The sequence below is a fragment of the Vigna umbellata genome, chromosome 11 (assembly GCF_029865625.1).
Source record: "Vigna umbellata cultivar VRB3 chromosome 11, Vumbellata_1.0, whole genome shotgun sequence".
Lineage (NCBI taxonomy): Eukaryota > Viridiplantae > Streptophyta > Magnoliopsida > Fabales > Fabaceae > Vigna > Vigna umbellata.
Genome location: NC_142175.1, coordinates 21117449 through 21142715, shown reverse-complemented (window position 1 = coordinate 21142715; position 25267 = coordinate 21117449). Strand labels below are relative to the sequence as shown.

The following is a 25267-nucleotide window of genomic DNA, read 5'->3' as shown; positions in this document are numbered from 1 at the left end:
TGGTATCTTTTGCTAAAAATAGAGAGAAGTCTAATGTTCGGTGTCCTCTGTAGGATTCATTTTATTAAAAGCTTAAATCTCTATCATATTATGTTGTAAGAAAGTATTTTGATTTGAATGAATACTGCAACCTTGACACAATTACTTCTTAAGAGAGTCATGCTTTACCTCCCTAATTTCTTTTAACCACGCAATAATGAAAAGTATGACACATCTTCACTATTGAAACTTGAGCAAAAGAGATTGAAATAAAACCATCTAGGAAGAATAAAAAAAACATTGATTAAAATAAAAATAAAAATAAAAATAAAAATTAACTATAATTAGCTCACTACTTCAAAATTTACGAATTTATGGTCATTAGATAGAACTCTGAGTCTACTGTCCAACCCAAAAACAATAATCTCATTTGGAGTTTGGTAGAGAGAGTAATGAGCAAAATAGTCAACAAATGTCATAGCTTAAGAAAAAAAACGTGATTAAAAAGATAATTCTAAAATTTTTACTACAGCTAACTCTGTGATCTAAAAATTACGAGTTTGGTGCCCAAGGAAAGATATTTGAGTCTAGAATCCAACAAAACTAGAATCAACTCATTTGGAGTTCTGTAGAGAGAGTTACGAGTAAAACATTGAACAAAGGTCAGAATTGACAACAAACGATCCACTACTGGAAAAACGAGATTTACAGACGGCATATTACCGAAGGCTTTGAAACCCTCGGTATTGAGATGATTACCGAAGGCTTTGAAGCCGTCTGTAACGTTCTCGCTGATTTAAGTCTGAGATCGGGGTTTTCGTTCTCCATTTTCATTTTCTTCACGCTTCGTCGTTTTCTCCAAATTTTCCTCCCCTTTGTTCTCTTCTCTGAAGCTTCCCCCTTCCCTTCCCTATTCTGCCTGTGCCCTCCAATATTGAGCGATTCTGGGACAAAGGGTTGGTTGGTTGACACTGATTTGGGGATTCTTTGGCTGGGATTGAAGATGGCGGTTTGGGGGTTCTACACCTAGGTTCGCTGAGGCCGGTTTGGTGGTTTTGCAGTTGGGTTGGTTGATGCCGATTTGGGGGTTTTGCGGCTGGGTTCGTTGACGCAGGTTTCGGGGTTCGTGGGAGATGTTCGGAACGTGGCAGCAACGACAGTCTCATTGAAGGTTGGTAGATCTGGAGCGAATAGCATTGGAGCGAATAGCATTGGAGGATTTTTGTGAAGGGTTGGTCCTCCGGTTGAGGTTTTTTGTTGAAGGCTGGTGGAAGAGTGGTTGATCGAGCAAGAGGGGAGAAGCGGCAGTGCTCTTACCATCAAAACCGTAAGAGGTTAAAGTGGTTAGCAAGCTCAAGAAAAGTCCAGGTAAGGGAAGAACAAAGTTATATCTAATGCACGATGGGTTACATAAATGAATATGAGTTTTGGGTGGATGTTTTATGGTGCTTTTGTGTTTTCTCTCGTGTTTGGAAAAGTTCTATGTAATGAGAGTGACTTTGTTTATATTGATTTATGTATGAATATGGATGAGGGAACAAATGACATTGATATGATGAAATTTTATATGTAAAATGTGATTGTGTGAATGAGGAGAGTATTTTTATTGAGAAAAAAGCAGACACGGGATCCACTCTCGGTCTCTTCTTGGATTCGGTAAACCCAGTGTGTGACATGTTCATAGGATCAAGAGAGAAAGGTTAGAATGCAGCGTGGGAATGAGTTGAATGATGAGTGAGGAGGTTTAGAGTATAAGGGTGTATTGGTGATGAAGGAAATAGGTGAAGGAGAAAAGAAGAGTGTGAATGTTGTAAGACGTGGAAGAAGAGAGAAGAGGAAATAAAGAGGTTAGGTCTGCTGGTTTTAGAAGAATATGAGAGAGATATTGGAAAGAAAGAAAGTGGTTGTTTGAGTTAAAGAAAGGAATGAATGGTTTCAGGTCTGTGCATAAGTAAGGGTTGTGCAACTTTTTAGAATGTAGAAGAAATAAGAAAGTTAAGAATAGGAGTTAAGGATGGTCCTACAAGCTTTATGAGGAAGAAAGAAAAGAAAAAGAAAAAGAGAAAGAATTGGGTTAAAATAGGTTGACCATGTGGGAAGAGCATGCATGTGGAAGGATTTCAAGAATCTTTTGTTTCTTTAAACATAAGTTTGTTTTTTTAACTAAAAAGAAGTTTATTTGCCTTGATTTGTAAAGGCACTATCTATTGATTCAGTACTTGTTTGATTCTGTTTGGTCTTATCTTCTTGTGTCGTTAATAAAAATCTGACCCTTTTCTTCTTGAGCTAATTTGAAACGTTGTCGGTTTAATCTTATAATCTCTCTATTTAATACTAATCACCATGATGCTTTGAGTCTTCTAACTTTTGTGTTTGATTTCCCACAATGTTTTCTAACCTGCCAGGTAGATGCCAAAATATTATGCTTTGTCTTTATGCCCTGATTGCAGCTATGGTTTGTTTGTTTCAGTTAACTGAGTATGGTTTACTTGTCAGGTTGTTAATCTGGGAAGATCGCTACTATGAACCCTTGCCATCTCCTTTCCCTCCACGTACTGTTGGGGTGTCTAATTTTCCATACCGAGACGGGGAAGGGTGCTGGTTTTCTTCTGAGTCTCAACTGGGGATTCAGGAGGAGGACAGAGTCGGTGGATTGATTAACAAAATGATGTTGAATAATTCAGTCAGTATTGCTGGAGAAGGGTTGGTCCTCCCTATTTTGCCTTTTCATTGCTTATCATTATCAATATTTGAAGTGTTTTCCTTCTCATTCCCATCTTACTCAAGTGCCATCTTTTGTTGTTAACCAGGATGGTTGGACGGGCAACATTTACAGGAAACTATCAGTGGATTCTTATGAACAATTTCAGTGGAGATGCATATCCACCAGAGGTATTGAGTTGATTCTATTCCCCCAAGATTATGAGCTAATAGTTTATGATTAATATCTTCGTTTCCTTTTGAAGTTTGATGGTAAGGTAGATAAATTTTCTATAATCTTCCATTGCCTTGGTTCATTTTTCTAAATAAGAATTTTTTTAACTCAAGCTGTTGGTCAAATGAGTGTATAAGTGAATGACGTAAGCTTCTTTTATGTGATAGAGTGTGTTTATTTCAATAATGGTCAAAGGCTTGGAGTAGGTGAACATATGAACTTCTTTTTCATTTCTCTCTATTGTTGTTTTATTTTGTAGGTATATTCTGAGTTGCATTACCAATTTTCTGCTGGAATGCAGGTTTGTGATTTTTTTGTGTATCTCACAGTACCAGCTATTATCCTGAGTTGGATTTTTATTACTGTTTCTTAATTGTGGACTACTTTCTTAAGACCCTTTATACTTATTTATTTTTTAATTCTCGTCATTAATTGTCATTTAGTGATCATCTCTAATTTAAATATGATTCTTTACTATATATAAAAAGTACATGTAAATTTGGTAAATGACAGGTTACTTCTTCTCAGTTGGAAAGAAAGTGGAGAGATCTAATTAGTGGGTTCATGCATTTCACCGTCCAATTAATTCAATGAAAAAGATAATTTGCTTTCACCAACCAATACATAGAGTGTCATATCAGATGCATTACACTGCAATTATGGCAATGCTTGTTCTTGCTAAATTTCTTTACCAAAAATAAACTTGAATATTTACTTTTCTTATATATGGATGTAATTTACCACAGCAATTGATCTTTTATCTTTCTGGAAATTGATCTTATATATGCTTGTTCTTATATATTTCTGGAAATTGATCTTTTATTCTCCATCACCATAACTTTTATATCTTTTTATGTAACTATGGATCATTTTTTTTATCTGGTATCTCAATAGTGTTAGATAAAATAATTCAACTAGAAATGTAAAATTTATTTGACAGAAAAAGAGCACTGAGATGCTTACTAAATAAATAAATAAGAAAAAAACTGTTAGAATTTAGAATTTTGGTTAATTTTTTAGAACATGTTTATTAGCATTGTTAATTTTTAGTTAATTTGAGAGAAATAGAACATGTTTATTAGCATTGTTAATAGAACATGATGAATATGATATTATTGTTGTTGTTCTTCACAGGGGATCCAAAAGAAGTGTTTGGTTCTTTGCACATTGGATACTTGGAACTGCAGTCACATTCCTGGGTGTCCTGAATGTATATCTTGGATTAGAAGCCTACCTCCAAAATGGGTCTATAAACAAAATCAAGGATTACAAGTGTTTCAATCATATAGAGTATATAGAGTACTCGTGAATTTGAATTCAAAGATTGTAAATTACTTGGCTTATATGTTTTTTATGTCTCGCTAAATCACTTTTTTGCAAGCATAATATTAATTACTTCTGGGAAATAAACGTCTATATATGTTTAGTTTACGCGTGTTATATATATATAATTAATATTTTTCAAGCGTAGATTGTCAACAATACACTAAACCAAAACAGCTAAAAAAATACATTATAGATAATTACCGAAGGCTTCTGCTCCTCGGTAATTACCGAAGGCTTCTGCCCCTCGGTAATTACCGAAGGCTTCTGCCCCTCGGTAATTACCGAAGGGCAAAGGCCGTCGGTAATGGTTAGCGACAAGGGATTTACCGACGGCCATCTGACCGTCGCTAAGCCGTCGGTAATGGCTTATTACCGACGGCTTTTGGATGTTTCCGAAGGATTATGGCCGTCGGTAATGCCCTTTTTTACTGTAGTGATCTTGGATTGGATTTTTGGATTTAACGTGAATTGTCATATGGATGGTTTCTTGAGATTAATAGAATAGCCTTGGATGATTATCTAGTTTTATCAAGGGAAGATTTATGCTTTATCTTGGTAGTTAAAAGGAAAAATTCCTTTTGCTTGTGTAAGGCGATAGGTGGATTCGAGTCTTGTCATTTTCCTCTTTCAAGGGAATACAAATGTCTTGCCGTAGGTTTCTTACTCGTGCCGAGTATTGTGCATGGTGAATGGATGCTACTGACCAATGTTTTTACTTGTAAGACCTTGAAGAATAGGGGAGAGATGTCCGAAGCTGCGTGTAGAGGACGACTCTTATCCGTGGTCTATATGAGGGACCAGTTTTGTTATAAGTTTATTAGATGAGTGTGAATGATACAAACCGAGATATATTTACGTGTGACAGATTAGGAACGAGTCATATCCGAAGCTACACGTGGAGGAGGACTCGTGTTTAATTATTTCGATTATCTGATTTTACGCGATAATTAACAAGAAGATAAAACAATCTTTAATACATTAATGATATTATTAGATATTAAAAAGATGTAAGTTTATCTATAATCTATATTTTTATATTTTTAGTTACCTTACCCTACTTGTGTGCCTACGATGATCGTATAACTCGTGTCCTTATACGGGAGTAGACGATGTTTCAGGTGAAGCCGAAGATGTTTAGAGCGAGGATGTGTTGGGAAAAATAATTGGGACTTTTAAATATGTATTTTAAATTATGAAACGTTGCGGTTTGTAATTTTAAACAACTTTTAATGTTCGGTTGGTAATATAATAATTACTCTTTAAAATTCTGACCTTATTATTTTTCGATATAAAATATTGTGTGTTTAAATGTAATTAAACATCTTGAAAAAATTTTGTGACACTTCGAGAAGGGGTGTTACAGTTTGGACTTGGCATAGGAAGTATTATATAAGCCAACAACGTAAAGAGATTCATATTATGTCGACGAATGGATGAGTGATCATTTAGAGGAAATGGTGCGTGACGTTGGCGAAGAAAATGGCTCAGCCTTTGAATCATGAAGATCATGAGGAAGCAAAAGATGATGATGATCCTCTAGCCATATTGATGAAGAAATTACATAAGTTGAATAAAGGACCGGTCCCAAGAATGAATTTAGCTTGACACCATGTCCACCATCGATCACAAGATCGTTAAAGCTCAAATCTAGGACATTGCTGACCAAGGTTTGTTCTTGTGTTTTATCTTTTCTGAATGGTGTTTGAGTGGATGGGTGAGTTTTTCATGGGTAGTGATTGAACCTTAGTCCCAATTTGCATCCTCTGAATATCAGATTGGCGCACGTGCTCATTGTGACGAGTGTATATGAATGTGTACTAACTGATTTTGGTTGAGGTTTTGTTTTGGATGATCTGGTAGAGGAAGCATAATCTGATAGACGATATTCTTGCATTATCCAATTGATTTTAATGCCAGTAGTACCTTCTCCTACATGAAAAACAAAAATATTTCTTAATACTAACTGTCTTGCTGTTTGAGCTTGAAACCACTGGCACTTCCATTCCCGTTGGTTTCCAATACCCATTGTCAGTGACTCTATTCTATGTCCTTCTGCTGTAGTAATAGTACCATTGGTTTCCCTCCGCCAAAGCTCTCCCATCTTCTCACATTTTGTACCTCTCTTATCCTAGTTTGGATTGGCTTGTCAGGGAAATCATCTCTTAAGATTGTGAACTAGTACAGGCGCCAACTTTGCAATCATTAAGTCAACAACATATATCTTCTACTTTGTAATTAGTCGACATCCCTTTTACAAGCTCTCTCATTTATCTTCTTATTCAGGGTGTCATACAGGTATTACATCCAATCATCAGAAATAGGTGGGGAAAAGTTGTTTCTGCTGACCTTTTGCATGTGTAACAGTCCTAGAAATCTGCAGAGCTACTACTTGATTTGAAAGTGAGTTCCATAATTAACAGTCCTAATAATAAACCCTCTATTTAATATTTAAAAAGTGAAAAGTAGTGTTTATATAATATAATTATAATTATAATTGAAATTTATGTAATAAATTTACAAATTTATGACATTATTATTATATTGGACTCAGGTCAAAGAAAAAAAAAAGTTTTTCAAATTAGTCACTTTATCTATATGTATTGAGTGTCGGTATTTGATATATATCAGACATAAAACACATCATTTATGAGGTGTGTCCAAGCTTTATAGAGTGCGACAATGGTGGAATTTTGAGTTGTGGAGAAGAAAAGAAATGGTGAAGGCAATCATAACAACTTAGATTATCATATAAGAGAAGAGATAATAGACGAAAGAAAGAAAAGATAGGGAAGTAACACTCAAAGATAACTGACAAGAATAGATTGGAACAAATTCAGTTTATAATAATACTTATTATATAATTTTCTTGATCTTATGCTTGGATGGGAATGATCAAGAGAGGTTGAGCCTTGTGCGAGATCAACCCAGATTTCTCTTGCATATCCATTTTCTCATATTTTTCTCCATCCTTGAGCTTCCAATCATAATTGCATAGAAGAGAGGCCAACACAAGGTGAATAGTTCTAAAAGCCAATGGTAACCCAGGACAGATCCTTCTTCCAGCTCCAAAAGGTATCAGCTCCATATCCTTCCCTTTAAAATCAATGTCACTTTCTAGGAATCTTTCGGGTCTAAATTCATTTGGGTTTGTCCAAATCCTTGAATCCCTTCCCATGGCCCATGTATTGATAAGAATTTGTGCACTTCTAGGCACCATGAAGCTACCTATTTCAACATCAACTTCTGGCTTGTGTGGCACTAACAATGGGCCGGGTGGATGTATACGAAAGCTTTCCTTAACCACTGCTTGCAAGTAAGGAAGCTTTGAGATATCTGATTCTTTTAGTTGTTCACCTTTGCCAAGGGTTTGAATCTCTTTTCTAACTTTCTCTAGTTTTTCTGGATTATGGAGCAACTCAGCCATCGCCCATTCTATTGAGCTTGACGTTGTGTCTATCCCAGCCACAAATAAATCCTGACATCAATACGTCAAGTCATATAGGATAAGAGATATGTAATTTACAAGATTTAAGACATTTTTTATTAACCCGCAGAGACTCTATTATATAACTTACGAATGGTTGAACTTCTCACGTTGTATAAAAATAAAAATAAGAAAAATTTATGTATATAAGTAAATTGAAATTAAATCTTGCAAGTTGAATTGAATTTAAATTTTATTTTTTAGATGGCATCAAAAATAAACCAAAACCTATATTTTACTAAATTTATTATTAGTCTGGTCTATTGTATCTTTATATCGAACCATGATTAATGTGAAATATATATATATATATATATATATATATATATATATATATATATATGTCTTAACGTGAAATTTATATATTAGAATTCTCATATTGAATAAAATTAAAAATAAGGTGAATTTATAAATTGAATTTCTAGAGTTGATTAAGGGTTAAAATTCACTTTAGTAAGATTTAAGAAATATTTTCATAATGTTAATTAGGTTGAGTTGATTGAAAATATAGCTTAATAATCTTTTATGACATTTAACTTCAAACGTACATCATGAATTTTATTAAAGCCAAAGAGTGTCAAAATAGCATTTATTGTAAAAATATACATATACTTACTACAAACAGGTGCAGAACATGGGAACGAGTCAGTTTTGAGTTGTCTTCAAGCATGAGTTCCAACACAGAATCCAACACGTCCTTGCATGCCTTGTCTTCATTTTCTAATGCCCTTAAACGCAATCTTTCTTCTATGAGTCCATCAAAAATCGCAATTAACTTTCCAAAGTAACCATTCATTCTTCTCCTAACACCCTGTGGATCAAGCATGCGAAAGATTGGAAAAAAGTCAACAACATTAGGCCTTCCAGTTTCTTCCATGATGCCCGAAATGATGTCCTTGAACTCTTGAGACTTGTCAGAAGCGTAATGAGCTAAATCCATTGAGAAGAAAGTGTTTGATATGGAATTAAGCACAGTTGTGAAGGAAGCCTCACCAATATCCAAGGCTTCACCTTTCTCACATTTTTCCTTGACATAATTCATCAACTCTTTCACCTTACTTTGGCGAATAGCTTCTGTAGAATCAAGCTGCTTAGAATAGAACACTTTGGTAACACAAGCCCTCCTAAGGATCCTCCATTCTTCTGAAGGTGGAAGCCATGCAACGGAATTTGAGTGATGGTCAAGAGCTCGAACAGCATCTGGGATTGTCCTGTTGGAAAAGATTTGATCTTTTGTTTGCAGTACTTCTCTGGCAAGATGTGGAGAGGAAATGACTATGGTGGTAATGCTACCAAGCTTGAGACTCATTATAGGACCATAAATTTGGGAAAGCTCGGCAAGTTTTATGTGTGGCAGGTTTCGAAGCTCCAAGATGTTTCCTATGATGGGAAAAGGGTAAGGCCCTGGAGGGTACTTTGAGGTTTTCATCGGTTTGAAGGTTGAGATGAGTACATGAATGGTTACACACAGTATGGTGATTAGAAGAAGAAGTGGAAGAAGGTACTCCATTGTTTTGCTTCTCTGGTGTGCACTGGAAAATGAGAGACTGATTCTTGAGACACTGAGAGTTATTCAAAGCTTAAATTCACCTAACAAAATATATACTGAAATACATGTGGAAACGTGTCCTGCTATTTGACAAAAAAAAAATGATTACTGTTCAGAATTCGCTTTACTTTATCAGATTCATTTTATGCAACAATTTCGTCACTAGATCAATAAAGAGAAATGACACCGGTTAATTTCGCTTATAGGCACCGGTTCTGCAACCGAGGCATATAGAGACGAGATAAAAAGGATAAGTTTAATGCCTCGGTTGTGAACTGAGTCAAAAAGAGTTCAATTTTTGCCTCGGTCCTCTTTTGAACCGAGACCGTATCTTAGAAAATTTTAATAAAAAAAAAATCAAAAAACTGCTGAACCTGGGACCTTTTCCTCAAACCTTTAATAGTTCAGAAAATCACTCCAGGATTCAATACAGAACATCAAAGTTCAGATACATACATTACAAAGCATATAACAAAAGCCAGTGGGATGAAAGAATCAATGTTCTTCATTATAGAGCATATAACAAATGGAAAAAAAAATCAGAAAATAGAATCCGAAAATCATTACAGAGTATCAAAGTTCAGATACATCAGAACATCAGAAAATCATACTTCAGATACATTACAGAGCTGGAAAAAAAATCAAAGAAACCACGGACACCCGACGACAAGCGGCAAGCGGGAAGCGGCTCCCGACAGCAAGCGGCTCCCGACGGCAAGCGGCTCCCGACGGCAAGCGGCTCCCGACGGCAAGCAGTAAGCGGGTGCTAGGCCAGCGACTCCACCAAGCGGTCCACGAATAGCACCATCTGAGAAACAAAAAGAAAAGGGAGAGAAAGGGGATCGCGATCTGGATCTAGATCTGGATCTGGAAGCCGCACTCGAAGCCGTTGCACACGACGAGGTGGTGGTGGCGTGGAGAAAGGTGGCGTGGAGAAGGAAGAAGAAATCTATCGATGCGTGGTCGCGGCCTCCATGGAGTTTGGACGAGAACGAAGGCGTTGTGGTGGCGGCTTGCGGGTTTGCGCGTGGTGGCCGGCGGCGTGGTTGAACGGTAGTGGTTGCGGCGACCGTAATGGCTGGTGATGGTGGCGGTTTGATGATGGGGTTTGGTGGAGAGAAGAAATCGTGACGGAGGGAGGGAGGCACAGATGAGAGCGCGAGAGATGAGAGCGAGAGTGCGAGAGTGCGAGAGTCTGCGAGAGGGTTTTTGATTTTAACCTAAGGGTATATGCCTCGGTTATATTTAAAACCGGTGTCTAAACCCTTTAAGTGCATCAGTTACACAGCAAACCGGTGTCTAAACCATTTAAAATTTATATTATATGCCTCGGTTGGCCTTCTACTCGAGATAGTAACATCTATAGACATTGGTTCAAGTATAACCGAGGCATATAACTGCTCAATATTATCGAAATGCCATCGCACTTTTATACGTCTCGGTTTCAGTAGAACCGAGGCATATATAGCGCGTTAAAAGAGCCTTTTTTTTTTACTAGTGCGTAATAAAATTAGGAGCCCTTAAGGAAAAAAAGAGTGGAAGTTTGAGAAGGATTTACTTTCAANCAATGACATTAATAATAAACATAGCAATTATAATCATAAAAAGAAACACATAAGAATTAAACACCAATTACCAAACAATCATACTCAAGTCTCATAACCACTTCATTTCCTAACTGCTATAATTTTTCAGGTCTTACAAACAAAGGGTATTGAGAGGGGTTCACTTGTATCGTTGTAAGATTTAGATAGCCACCGTAGGGGTATTCATTTTTACTCTTTAAAACACCTTTTGCACCCATGTATTTTGGGTTACTCTTGACAAGAATGATATGCTCTTATCATAAGTGTGGTGTGAGTGAGAACTAGAGGACTAGAGGAACATTTAGAGAGAGAGCTCTTCAAAGGGGAGTAGCCATAAAATATATTTTTGTGAGGGATGAGGTTAGTTTCAATCTTTAACATGTATGTATAACTTGATGGTATTTGCATGGGCTTTTGCTTTGTTGTTGTATGTGAGGGGGGAACCATGGGTATGTGTTTTGTGAAGGGTGGGGTTTAGTTTAAAGCTATATTATATATGCATGATGTGGTGCTTGCATGGGTTTCTATTGGTAGTTCAAAACTTGTGGTGGATGTGGAAGTGTGCATGTTTTTGGTTCTTTGCTAAGTGTTTCACGTATGAATATATATACTATGTTTCTTTGTTATATTTAGAACTCTTCTTGTTATGTTTTTATGTTTTGCATGTAGGGTACATTCCTACACTCTAAATCTAGAGTGTGTGCGGGTGTGAAGAGGGTGAATTTTCTCTTCCTTTTAGTGGAAGAAATGAATGAATAAGTGAGAATGTTAAAAGTGTGGTTGGGGTTGTGAATTTATGAGTTTTGGGGTTGTTTACTTTCATTAGTAAAAATAGGGGGTGTTCCAGAAATGTTAGAATAGTGAACAGGGGTGTGAACTTACAAATTTTCAAGGACTGCGTCAGAAAATTTGTTTTAGTAGACAAATGTGTGAACTTATAAATTTCAGGGGTGTGTCAGAAATTCTGGTTTCGTAGACAGGGGTGTGAACTTAGAAATTTCAGGGGTGTGTTAGAATTTGTTTTTAGTCGACAGGGTGTGAACTTAAAAATTTCAAGGGGAGCGTTAGATTTAGTTGACCAGGGTGTGAAATTAGAAATTTCAAGAGTTGGGACAAAATTCTATTTTAGTAGACTGAGGTGTGTACTTGGTAATTCAGGGGCTATGTCAGAAATTTTGTTTAGTAGACAGGGGTGAGAACTTAGAAATTTCAGGGGGTTCGTCTGAAATTTTGTTTTAGTGGACAAGGGTATGAACTTAGAAATTTCAGGGGATGCGTTAGAAATTTTGTTTAAATAGAGGGTGTGAAATTAAAAATTTCAGGAGCTGCGACAGAAATTCAGTTTTAGTAGACAAAAGTGTCAACTTAGTAATTAAGGGGCTGTGTCAGAAATTATGTTTAGTAAACAGAGGTGTGAACTTAGAAATTTCAAGTGCGTCAGAAATTATGTTTTAGTGGACAAGGATGTGAGCTTAGTAATTTTAGGGGGTGTTTCAATAAAAAAGAGAGAACTATTTTTTAAACAATTATTGAGATTTTTAGTTATTTTGTTTGGCCTACGTTTATGGATTGATTTAATACATGTTATTGAGAATATGTATGTGTTTGGGTTGTGCACATAAACTATGTTATTTACTTGTAATTTCGTGGAACGTGTGAGCATATCTAAACGATATAAGTTTGTATCTCGTGTGAGACAAAGATTTGAGTGTCACATTTCCTTTTGTGCAAGGAAATAAAATGGGTGGATGTCTCGTCCAATGACTTCGGCTCGTATTGAAAATAGTGCACCAATGCACTTAGTATTAGTATTTTTACTCGTTAGTCCTTGAGGAGTTAGGGAGATAGGTCAGAAGTTGTGATGGAAGATGACTTAAATCACCTATTATTGAGAATAGGTTGTGACGACGAATTACAAGGAAACGACATTGGTTTTGTGAAAGGCCTGACTGTAATGATATATTTCGCATCAAGGTATGATGATATAGCTTGTTAGCCTGTTTTAATCTTTTTATACTTTGTTATATTATATGATGTTTCTGGTTGCTCACCCTTGCATGTTGTGGTTGTGGTTCCACCTGCAATGATCGTACTTGTACGTGAGTGATGGTGTTGCAGATGAGGCTGATTTAGAGTAGCTCGAAAAGAGAGACGAGGAATAATAATTGTTGGGGTTTTATATTGATTTTATTTAAGTGTGTTTAATTTAGTGTTGTAAAAGACAATTAATATTTGTTTTGTGTGATGTACGGGCATATGATATGTTTATGGTTTTGCTTCCACGTTGTTAAATTTTTTTGTCAAGAATGTTTTTTTTATAAATTTTGTACTTTATTATTTTCTTTTACACATGGCATTCCATTAGGGGTATTACATGATCCATGTATGTGTTCCATGTGTTTCTAAATTTTTGTTCAAATTACTGGTTCTTTTTTAGCCATCCATGTATAGGTTAGAATTCCTTTTTGTTTTTTTGTCATTTAGGTATATGTTGGGTATCTAAATTTTTTTGATCATTTTCATTGAATGTCATATGAGTTTTGAGTCTTTTCTTTGATTTTATGATCCTATGGTTTTGTCTAATGTCATGTTGATTCCAAATTGTTATGACTTCCATGTTTAGCCATTTATTTTCATTTTACAAGTATAAAAAATTTGAAAACGCATTTCTATGTTACCCCTTGATTTATGGTGTGTTTTAGGTATTGGTTGTAAGTGTTCATGCTTGTTTGTAGTGTCATAAACAATTTCTTAGAGTTAGGATTTATTAGAGTCTTTTTGTAATTGTCAAACACTAATTGATTCTTTAGGATTCTCTATAATTTTTTATTGTCTTAGCCTTGATAATGGGTATGAAATTACTAAATTATATATTGGTTGTTGTTGTTTCAAGTTGATGTAAGAAAAAAAGATCATTTCCCTCTACAAAAGTTAAAGAAAGGGAAGAAAAGAAAAGGGACAAAAGAAGTGAAAAAAAGACTTAAAAGAAAATGGACAACAACAACTAGAGACCCATTTTGAATTTGGAATTTGTTCTTGCTTGTGAACCATCTTATTCTTCATGTTGAACATCAATTCTTCCTAAAGACATTACATCGTTTGACTCCTTACATTACATCACTTGTGAATCATCTCATTCATCTATTCTAGTACCATTCATAGGACTTTCCTTCTGAGTACTTATTGAACTACCTTAAAAACACTAGAAGGTGGCTTGAATAGTGTTAATGGAAAAATTCTTTTTGCAACCCTTCTGATATAGCACATAATCGAGCTTTGAAAATTTCTTATGAAATCTTAAACGCTCGATCTAATAAAAGTTTTAAACGATTGTTGTTTTTTACGTGCTACTCAGAATATACACTACAGAGTTTTATAAGAACCTCCTTAGTTGAAGAATAATCGTTTAGTTTAGAAGGTTCTTTTATTTGGAAATAAAAACACAACTACAGGTTTTTATAAGAGAAGCTTTTAGGTAAGAGAAGAGATAGATGCACAATTATTTTTATACTGGTTCATTCCAACTAAGTTACGTTCAATGTCCTCCGTAAAGGGTTCCACTAAAATCTCCACAAGATTACAACTGAGTATTCGCACCACTCTGGACTAAGCAACCTTGCCTAGATTTCCCTTGGGTATTCGCACCACTCCTGGTACTAGGCAACCTTGCCTAGATTTCCTTTGAGTATTTACATCACTCTTTGTACTAAGCAACCTTGCCTAGATTTCCTTAACTCAATCTTAGTTTAGTTGTAAGTGTTTTAATTCTCTCCAGAATTGCAATCAACAATTTTTTATAAGTTGTTCAGACTATTACTCTCGCATAGAGGATATGATTATAATACAAAGTAGTCTAAACACTCGCAAATGTTTCTCTCTTTTCTCTTTGTCTCTTTCTTACAATCAGTAAGCAATATAATAATGAAGCTTGAGAACATTTCTCTTCTTCTCTTCTCTTTTCTCTTTTTCTCTTTTGCTCATATATATTCTTTTCTTGAGCTCTTTCTTTTCTTCTCTTTTGAACGCTTCTAAGGATAAAAATTTCGTTGTAAGTTTTTCTCTTACTATCCTCTTGATTTTTCTTTTGAATGTTCTTATATTTAAAGACTTGTTGAATAAATATCCGTTAGACTAAGCATCTGCCTTGATTCCTTTACTTTCTCTTTCTTCATGTACACCAATCATTGGAGAAGTCAACTTGTGAGAGTAGACAACCTTTTTCAGTACTTTGCTTGAAGTAAGTAGTACGTCCTTTTAGGCATGGCTTCTGATATTTTGATCTGAATATCTCTTTTGTCTCTAATGTCCACTTCTGATATTTTGATCTGAAGCTTTGTGCATGTTTGTAGAATAGCTTATCTAAAAATAATAGAGTAAATTGTGCATGAAGCAGATATGTGTTTTCTTATCACTTTTGTTGTTTTTGAACATAAAGCATTTAATGTCATTTAATGCTTGCTCATAACAACAAAGTGCTTTTTGATTTCCTACTGTTAAGGTAACATTTGACAATTAAGCTTTTCTCTTTAAGATACAAAGCTTTGAGTAAAGACTTCATCATTTGATGAAGTATTGTTTTAGCTCATGGTATCGTTTAGGCAAGTAAACACGTGTAATTTTGTCTTTTTAGGCAGATAGCGTTTAACTTTGCTTGTTTTCTTTTAATGTTTTTATGCTTTTAATCTTTTAGTGTGTTTTGTCAAAGAAATCGTCTAGACATTGTTTTGTTTTCGAGAGCTAAACTGAATACCCTTTGGGTATGATAAGCATTAACCGTTTATCTTTAACTCTCTTAGACACTTTAGGCATAATAACCGTTTAGCACAATGTCTGGGTGTGTTGACCTAAATGTTTTTCTATTTCCTAAGAACCTAAGTGTTTTCCTAAGATTTTCTATGTTGGGGATTTTGGTTCTAGGTCTTGTGTTTTCATCCTAAGTTGTTTTCAGATTATTATCCCATTTTAATGTTATTTGGTTAAACTTCAAAACTTGAGAGCGTTTTGGCGCATAGACGATTTTGTCTTAACACTTACTTATTTTTGTGCCTTATTTCTAGTTTGTCTCTTCTTTGCATTTTATACGTCTTGTATCATATATACTCCATTTAAGTTTAGCTTTTCAAATTTTCCTTTTGTTGCTTCTTTTTCTTGACCTCTTAAGTGGTTTACACTTCTTGGGATTATGCTTCTTTTTGGAGTATAACTTACCTTTCAAGTAGCATCTTAAAGGTGGAAAAAGCTTGCTAGAAGATACTCCTAATTGGCTTGGAAAATGGAGGCTACAAAGAGTCATTTGGAGTGAAATGAAGTGAGAATAAACATTGAAGAAGAAAGATAAAAAGCTCACAGTGTTTTGCATTTTTTATTGCTATATCACGAAACTTTGTACTTGTTTGGTTCATTTGCTTTGTGATTTTTGGTTCATTTGCTTCTTTGCTTTGGTGTCTTGGGAAAATGCCTTTGGTGCAATCTCATCTCCTTAACTAAATATTTGTAATAGCTTTAATTCCACTTTAGAACTAAAAGTGTGTTAAGGGGCTCCAAAGTGTCACTTGCACTTTCACCTAGGATCATTAGCTTGTTTACATTTTACATTCCTTATATTATTTGCTTTGTTTCCTTTTAAAGTTCTCCATGATATATAGGTAACTTTATTGCATGTTAGATTAACCTTTCTTTTTTTTAGCAACATTTTACATTTATGTTTTGGAAGAGTTTTACCTAGAAGCTTTGGTAAAGGTAATATGAGGAAACTCTATATAGGAAGGACATGGTTTCCCACCTTGTCCATTGTGACTCATCTTTCCTTCCCGGGAGCTACTTTGAACATCTTTGCTATTAGTTTCTTTCTATAAATCCTCAACCAAAAAAAGGAAAACATTTGTGAAAATCTTTTCATTCATAGTTGTGAATTTCTTTTAAAAACATTTGTGAAAAACTTTCTTCTTCAGAACAACATGAGTTGCTATTCACATTACTATAGTTCACATGATAGTTTTTGGGGTCATGGTCGTTTCTTATAACACCCCAAATTTAAGGGTGGATGGTGTAGTGAAAAAACCAAAACATTCTAAAATTATTTTGTCCATTAGGCGCTGGTATGTGGCTCCTAGTTTCTTCAGACCGAACGACATCACTTCGTAACACTAGTTGGACTGTTCGGTTATGAATGTCATTTTATCCTGATCTGGTGCGTACATGGGAATTTGGTTGTATCCTGAATATGCATCCAAGAAACTTAACACTGCATGCCCTAAGGCCCCATCTACCAGACGGTCCATGCTTGGCAGGGGGTATGAATACTTGGGGCAGACTTTGTTTAGGTCCGTGAAGTCCACACACATCCTCCATTGGCCGTTTTTTGACCATAACCACGTTGGCTAGCCACGTGGTGTAGGTTATTTCCCTGATAAACCCAACCTTCAAGAGTTTAGTGACTTCATCCTGTATAGCGTTTCTCTTTTCCTCACAGAATCTTCGATTCTTTTGAGCAACTGGTCGTGCTTCTCTGAATATAGCCAGCTTGTGAGTCATGACACTCAGATGAATCACAGGCATGTATGAAGTCGTCCAGTCAAACAGATTTGCATTGGTTTTCAAGACTTTCGTCAATCTTTCCTCATCGGTCTTTCCCATCGCTCCCCCTATGGATGTCACCTGTGACTCATTGTTACCAAGCACAAGCGGCTTGGTGTCTCCCAAAGGTTGTATGCGGTCATTTGTGTTAGATCGCGGGTCCAGATCGATCACAACAGTTTCTTGCCTTCTAGGTTGTCGTTGGGGACAAAACGTGTGAGTTTTAATCTTGCAACATAGCACTACCGAGCGGTTAGCTGGTCCGCCCATACGGTACATATGGTTCCGCGTTCTGATGGGAACTTCATGGTTAGGTGAGGGGTGGACACTATAGCTCCAAACACATTCAGGCAAGGGTGCCCCAGCAATGCATTATAGGAAGTATTTGCTTCTACCAATAAGAATATGACTTTGAGTTCTCGATCGAGGTTTCCTGTTCCAAGCCGAGTCCTCAAGTATAAATACTCTCAAGTATCAACCCTTTCTCCTGCAAACCCTACAATTTGTTCATTGAAGGGGGCTATTATGTCCTCGGACAAGTCCATTTTCAGGAACGTCTGCCAATACAAGATGTTGAACGAGCTGCCCTTATCAACCAGCACCTTGCTAATAAGACACTGAGATATCTCGACTGTGATGACCTTGATCATTGAAGACGATGGGTGGCATGGATCGAGGTTTCCTATCCACCATGTGGACGTTCTTTAGGCTCCTCAGATGTCTCTTCCTTGCTGAAGAGGATGCTCCAGCGAAACTACCGGAAATGGTATTGATCTGCTTGATGATCGATCAGTCGCGTTCGCGAATGCGACTTTGGCTATGACTGTGACTGTGCCTTCGTTTCCGTTTGGTACTTTCAGAGAACCGTTCAGATCTTTCATAAGACCGTTCGGGTCTTTCATAAGACCGTTCGGTATGCCTGTGCCGCGACCTTTCTTTGGTTGGGCTTCTCCTCCTGGTCTCCTTTTCCTTTATGAATTTCTGTAGATGGCCCTCTTGGATGAGCCTCTCAATTTTTTTAACGTGGTACATTCTTCTGTGGTGTGGCCCTTATTTAGATGATACTGACAGGTTTTTCCTTCGTTAGCGTCTATGGGAGAAGATCTCCGTAAGAGTGTGATTAAATCAATAGCAAAAGCTTCCTCTAGAACCTTTGTTCGGGGTGCATTAAGGGCTGTATAGTGGTTAAACTAAGGAGTGCGAGGGAAATTTTTATGGGATGGTCCCCGTTGTTGTGGAATGGTCGTTCTCCCTCCTTTTTACTCCCACCCGTAACCTCTTGTTGCTTCTATTTCTGCGACTGCCTTATGTCTTCTATGCGAATAAACTTTGCCACTCTCTCATGGAGTTCCTCCATAGTTTTGGGAGGTTCGACATATAGGTCTTTTGAGAAATATCTCGCTTTCAGGCATTAGGGTAAATTGTTGATGATTAAGGTGTGGCCAATGTCCTTGATCTGCCGAGAGGTTTCATTATATCTCTTCATGAAGGCTCGCAGAGATTCGTCCTTCTCCTGTTTGGTATTGACGAGTTCTGCTAGTGTTAGGTCTTGCACCCGGCTGGATGCATATTGGCTCCTAAAGAGGGATTTTATAGTGGCAAAACAATCTATTGTGCCGGGAGGAAGAGTATTGTACCACGATAGTGCCTCTTCTGTAAGTGATAATGAAAAGACTTGACATTTAACTGGGTCACTGCTTGTGTAAAACGCCATTGAGTTTAGGAATGCCCTGATGTGATCATCTGGATCAGTGGACCCATCTTACTTTTCCATTGTTGGAGGAGTTCTCTCGGGCATTGGAGCCTGCATGATTGTTGTCGTGAACGGCAGTAAATCGATGGGCTCTTCTCCTCTGGAATTGTCGTGCGGGCCACCATTTGGATTACCGTTCGGCTTATTATTCTGGTTACCGTTTGGATTGCCATTCTGGTTACCGTTCGGGTTGCCATTCTGGTTGTCGTTCTGGTTGTCGTTCGGGTTGCCGTTTGGGTTACCATTCTGGTTGTCATTCTGGTTACCATTCGGGTTGTCGTTCGGGTTGCCGTTGTTAGTTTGATCACGGTGGGCTGACGACACTGAGAACTGCTCAGATGGTGGTCGGTTATACCGTCCGGTTCTTAGTATTGCTATTTCTTCTTCATGTTTCCGTTGCATCTCTTGTTGAGCTTGTGCTTGCGCTTGCAATTGTTCTTGCATGGTCTGTGTCTATGCTTGCATCTGAGCCTATATCTGCTCCTGCAGAGTTAGTGCTTGCGCTTGCATTTGCGCTTGCACTTGCTCTATCAATCCTCTAGTGCTTTGTTGTTCTGACATACTCCTTGTGGTTACCATCAGGCTTCTTCTGCTTGCTCTCGGCCCCACGATGGGCGCCAAAATGTTTCGGTAGATATTTTCGGGACCGAGAGACTAACCTGTTCCAACGTGTCTTCCTTGTCTTTGGCTGCCTGGATCGCCTGTCTTCCTTCAATCTCCTGCTGTTGACCGTTCGGTATTAGTGTGAACCGATCGGTCTCCTTCTTACTGACCGTTCGATATTGGCGTGAACCGATCGGTCTCCTTCTTGATGGGTAGGATGTACCTGCAAAAGGAATTTCGACGCTCAAGTTAGGCGTGTTATTGAAGAGCTTTAGCTCTTAATGAAATACTCAGTGAATGGTTTGCACTGTTTTTAGTATTTTGAGTAGTAGAGTGTAAGTAAAGCGTAAGTGGAACGTACCTGGCTTTTAGCCTTGGCCCTGTATTTATAAGTGTTTCATAAGTCAAATAAAAACAACCTTACCTAGAGATCCGGTTAGTTACTCATAAACGACTTTCTCAATATCTTCAACCAAATATTTTAGATTTGGTTTATCAAATATGTCTAACCAGATATCCTTCATTATTTTATTATCTGCTGGATTATTGGCCCAATTACCATTTGAAGTAGCTTGTTATCGCTGTAGGCCCAACTAGGCCCAATACCAATGAAAATCATTTGACCAGGTTGACCAACAGCGGATAGCCCGATCGGCCTTATTCCATGACTGCTCGGTCCACATTACATACGATACAATGCGAAAAATGGTATTCATAAAACTTCATTATTTAGCTTGTGCAAAAATAATCAAAGTCATAATTGTTTCCCACCATTGTCCAATTACAAAGTTTCAAAATTAATGAAAACAAGAAATGAAATAAAATGAATTTGATTACATTGCTTCAAAATTTTATAGCATAAAGAACTATAGATAAGCACAAGTCTTCCCTCATCCTCTTACAACTCAATCATACATCTGAAACATCTACAACACCCTCTGCTCCCGTATAACAAAGGTCATACGATCATTGCCGAAAACATAATATAAACACAAACAAGTATGGGTAAGCTACCGTCAAAACAACCAATAACAACACAATATATGAATGTTAAATAAACACAACATAATAACAAAACATTTATTTACATCATTATCCTTATTAAAATCATCATCACGAACACCATGATTGTCGTGAAGGTCATCATCATCAATATCATGATCTTCGTCATCAATGTCATATGTTTCCAATATGAAGCGTTGATGCGTTGAAGAGATTTTGATGATGATGAACTTAAAGACCGAGGAATTGAAGAGTCCAATACTTTAAATGTTAAAAGCATTCTTTGTAGAAAGCATTTGTATGAGTTATTTTTGAATTGTAAACACTTAGAAGTTTCATAACTTAGTGATTTCTTGCGGCAATAATTGATTATCATAGGGGATAATCGATTATCCAAAGCAAAAGTGGAAAACGGTTCATCTCGGCAATAATCGATTATCATAGGGGATAATCGATTATCACCACAAGTTTTGATATTGTCCAGGGTTCGGAAATAATCGATTATCACTAAGGATAATCGATTATCACGTTTTACAAAACCCATAACGGCTTGAAATAATCGATTATCACTTGTGACAATTGATTATCACTAGTAGTTGGGAGTTGTCTTTTCATTTTCTGACCCATGGCTTATATATAGAACACTCCTAATTATTTTAGTATATACCTATACCATTTGAGAGCACAAAATTGTTCTAAGGAAGTTCTCTAGTTTAAGTGTGAGCTTAATCAAGTCTTGAGAAAGGAGAAGCTTGTGGTTAGTGTGTCTAAAGGTGCAAGCGGTTCTCTACAAGTTGATTGAGCTGGTATTCATTCCATCGTGTATCGAAGGAATGTTTATTCTGTTCTTAATTGTTGTATTACTCTCATTGTAATATGAAATTGATTTCTAGTGAAAAAGTTAATCACTCTTTTATAATGATTAACGACTGGATGTAGAATCTTTTGATTCGAACCAAAATAAAATCATTTGTGTGATTTTCTCTATCCCTTCATCTTTTATTCATAAATTGTTCGATAAAAGTTCTAAAAGAAAACCAAAATTTTAAAAGAACCAATTCACCCCTCCCCTCTTAGTTATTGTCCGTTTAACACGCTTTTTAAACATTCTGCTACGCGATACCAATTCCAACATCATCCTCATCAACATGAACCTCAACATCATCTTCATTACAAACCTCAACATGAACATCCCCATGAACATCACCACGAACATCACCATGATCCTCACCATGAACATGAAAGACATTAGTCTATCTATCTCCTATACCCCACCTCACACACTTGTTATACCAAACAGGGTGGTTTGAGTGGTCTCGCCCTCACAACTAAAGGACATGTTTCCCTATTCCACAAGGACTTATGAGTAAAAACATTGGTGCATCGCACACCAAGTACTATACTCAGCAAACGAGCTAGATTCTAAGCAAAACATCATTCTCCTCTTCCCACATTACACGGCCGAAAAGGATGCAACGCTCGAACTCCACTCTCTTCCCATATCGCACAGTCGAAAGCTCCAAACTCAGGATTTACATAGCATAAACACTTTTCTTTACTTCTTCCTATCTAGATCAGTTTTGAACATGCAATTTTCTTTAGACATTGATTAATTCACTTGTCTAGGTAATATTTAACCCTTACCTTACCAAAACATTATACACTTATTAACATACACGAACATGAGTACACTAGAAAGTTGTTCAATATAAGACTCTTAAGTCTAGCATGTAACCACCCATAGTAAATATTAATCGCGGGAAACTCTAATTAGCCCAAACAGAGTCCAAACCAAAATTAAGCATGTTCGCATATGATTCCTCATCAAATACAAGTTCCAGCAGCTAGATACAGAGTGATTCACGTTCATACAATACATTTTTAATGCAGAATGTGCAGTCTACAAGACAACAAGATTTTATCACTTTTCAATCAACCTAAAACAAAGCCACTCAAGCATCGAAAAAACATCCTAATGAAATGCACAAATCTATAATGCATGTACAGAGGCAATATACATAAGTACACAATCACAAATATGATCATTCAGTGTAATAATACTTACACATATGTTTCAAAGGAATGATAGAATGCACTACACATCAGCATGACAATATAATTGATCAAACAACCAGGATATTTTAAACAACTTTAAACCAGAGCCTAACAGATTTATACAGACTAGAACTGGAATTTTGTAGCAACTATAACATAATATATCACAAAAACCAATTCTTAGTGATAAACATTAAGTGGCAGTATTAGAGAATCAGATAATACTCATTCTGCAGCAGTTTGTGGATCCAAAATTTAGCTAGTATTGTGATTTGATTACATCACCTTTAACCCCATTTTCCCCATCATACAAACCACATAATAACACCTAATAAGCCTAATTAAACTCCAACAAATTCACGGATATGGTAACAAATAAAGCACCCAAACAAAGCCAGTAATGATAATGACAAATATAAAGTTAACAACAACCTATTCTACCATGTCAACCCTTATTAGTTTAGTATAGAGCTTAATTCAGTGTCAACCCTACTTCCCCAAGACATACATAATCATAAACCTTCACTCATTACCTTTGAATCCTTAAATTGACATGTCCCGAAACCAGATTTTTTAATCAATCAATCTTTAATCAGTTAAAGTATAGAGAAAAACAGTGTGACAATTATGAAATCATAACTCTCGCAGGGTTAACATGCATCTACAACTTAAGTAAGGTTTTCTTCGAGATATTTCAGTCCACAAAGATCATTCATTTCGATTACCATTCACCACAATGATTTATCAAGTTTATATACATTTTCCAAGTAGCATGTTACTTCATGTATAACACACAATGCATCACAGTGTTCAAATTAAAACATATCATTCAGTTATGCAGGTTAAGTATCATTAAAGGCCACAATAACTATGTCATACAGCCCAAATATCTGTTGGGCCAAACAATATATTGGACAAAGAAACAAAAGAGCAAAAGAAATGGGGACAAGTTTATAGCAGGAGAAAACAAAATAAAGGGGCTGAGGTGGACAAAATTAGTTAGAGAGAGAATTGGAGGATCCTAGGAAGATTTACTTTTTCGTTATTACCTTTATATTGGCAGGGCAATGTGTGTGGGGAGGGGATTGGGGGGTTGTTGAATGAAATAGAGAGTGGAGAGTACCGTTTTGGTCTCTTAAGGAGCCTAGCTCTGGATAGTAGGTTATTCCTTCTGTTTTTGGCCTTAATTTCAATGAAACAGGATCTATGATCCTTTCTTATATTATTTTTTCCTCTTATTTCATTACTTGTTCTGTGGTTTCCTAACATTTCTGGTCCAACCTGCCGGATAACTTCATGAGAGGGTGAATGGTTAACACTCGAGCAAACAGCAGAAAACAAGGAGAACCAGTGGTTTCACGAAAAATGGAGGAGAGGGTAGGGTATGTAGAAGAAGAAGTTATTCGAATGAAAGCGATCATGGAAGAGTTGCATCTGCAAGCAACTCAAAATCATTCAGCACTAGAAGAGATGAGAAAAGAAGCGGCAGAAAATCAAACAAAAATGATGGAGTTGATGACGAGGAGTTTTGAAAAGAGAAGATATGAAGAGGGTGAAGGTTTTGTGGGAAACAAAAAAATAGAGACTAAGGAAAATACCAAGGGTGGAGCGAGTCTTACAGCCCTAGAAGGGGAGGCTTTGGCGGAGTTTCAACAATCAGTAAAAAGGATTGAGTTACCAGCATTCACGGGCGATGATCCTGCTGGGTGGATTTCGAGAGCGGAGATTTACTTCAAGGTCTAGGAGACCAGCGAGATGGTGAAAGTACATCTGGCTCATTTGTGCATGGAAGGAGGGACAATCCACTTTTACAACTCGTTGTTAAACGATTATGAGGTGTTGTCATGGGATAATTTGAAGAAGGAGTTGCTTGAACGTTACGGAGGAATGGGGAAGGGAGTGTATATGATTACTTGACAACGCTGAATCAAACAGGGAACATGGATGAATATATTGGACGATTTGAATGCTTGATCGCCCAAATTCCTAAGCTTCACGATGAACAATATTTTTCATATTTTACCCATGGGCTCAGGGAGGAAGTCCGAGCTAAGGTGCGAAGCTTACATATCGCAAACCCTCTAACCAGGGGACGTTTGATGAATGTTGCTCGTGTTGTTGACTTGGAGGTGTCGGGACGAAGTAGAGGGTGGCATAGGCGGAACGAAGCACAGGCAATAGGAGGTGAAAATTCGGGTCAGAAAACTGGATCCAACATAATAGGACGAGTGGGTCAAAAAGGGTATGGATCTAATGGTTGGAGTAATGGGTCAGGCCCAAATTGGAAGAGTGGTGCAACTGATAAGGGATCAGGGGGACCACGTGAGAGGGGCGTGCGTCACTTATCTTATCAGGATTTGGTGGATAGGAAAAAGAAAGGGCTATGTTTCAAGTGTGGTGGGCCGTATGGGCCAAATCA

At 36.9% G+C, this 25267-nt stretch overlaps 2 protein-coding genes across 2 annotated transcripts; one reads left to right on the top strand and one right to left on the bottom strand.

The window, feature by feature from the left end:
• The first annotated feature begins 621 nt into the window (after window positions 1–621).
• On the top strand, window positions 622–4379 carry LOC148191159 (uncharacterized). The gene is made up of 5 exons (XM_088101543.1): window positions 622–1347; window positions 2476–2682; window positions 2790–2871; window positions 3174–3215; window positions 4049–4379. Exons 2-5 carry the CDS (start codon window positions 2645–2647, stop codon window positions 4277–4279), a joined length of 393 nt encoding a protein of 130 aa, XP_087957669.1. The 5' UTR covers window positions 622–1347; window positions 2476–2644; the 3' UTR covers window positions 4280–4379.
• Window positions 4380–6957: 2578 nt separating this feature from the next.
• LOC148191158 (cytochrome P450 76T24-like) lies at window positions 6958–9304 on the bottom strand. The gene is made up of 2 exons (XM_088101527.1): window positions 8341–9304; window positions 6958–7715 (listed from the first exon to the last, which is right to left on the bottom strand). Exons 1-2 carry the CDS (start codon window positions 9232–9234, stop codon window positions 7113–7115), a joined length of 1497 nt encoding a protein of 498 aa, XP_087957653.1. The 5' UTR covers window positions 9235–9304; the 3' UTR covers window positions 6958–7112.
• Window positions 9305–25267: the final 15963 nt, after the last annotated feature.

Excerpts from the sequence above, each read along its gene's own strand:
- LOC148191159 (XM_088101543.1), top strand. The coding sequence starts at position 2,645 with ATGATGTTGAATAATTCAGTCAGTATTGCTGGAGAAGG. Across the intron at positions 2,683-2,789 it reads GTCAGTATTGCTGGAGAAGG|GATGGTTGGACGGGCAACAT; the intron begins GTTGGTCCTCCC and ends GTTGTTAACCAG. Across the intron at positions 3,216-4,048 it reads AATTTTCTGCTGGAATGCAG|GGGATCCAAAAGAAGTGTTT; the intron begins GTTTGTGATTTT and ends TGTTCTTCACAG.
- LOC148191158 (XM_088101527.1), bottom strand. The coding sequence starts at position 9,234 with ATGGAGTACCTTCTTCCACTTCTTCTTCTAATCACCATACTGTGTGTA. Across the intron at positions 7,716-8,340 it reads ATGTTCTGCACCTGTTTGTA|GATTTATTTGTGGCTGGGAT; the intron begins GTAAGTATATGT and ends TATTGATGTCAG.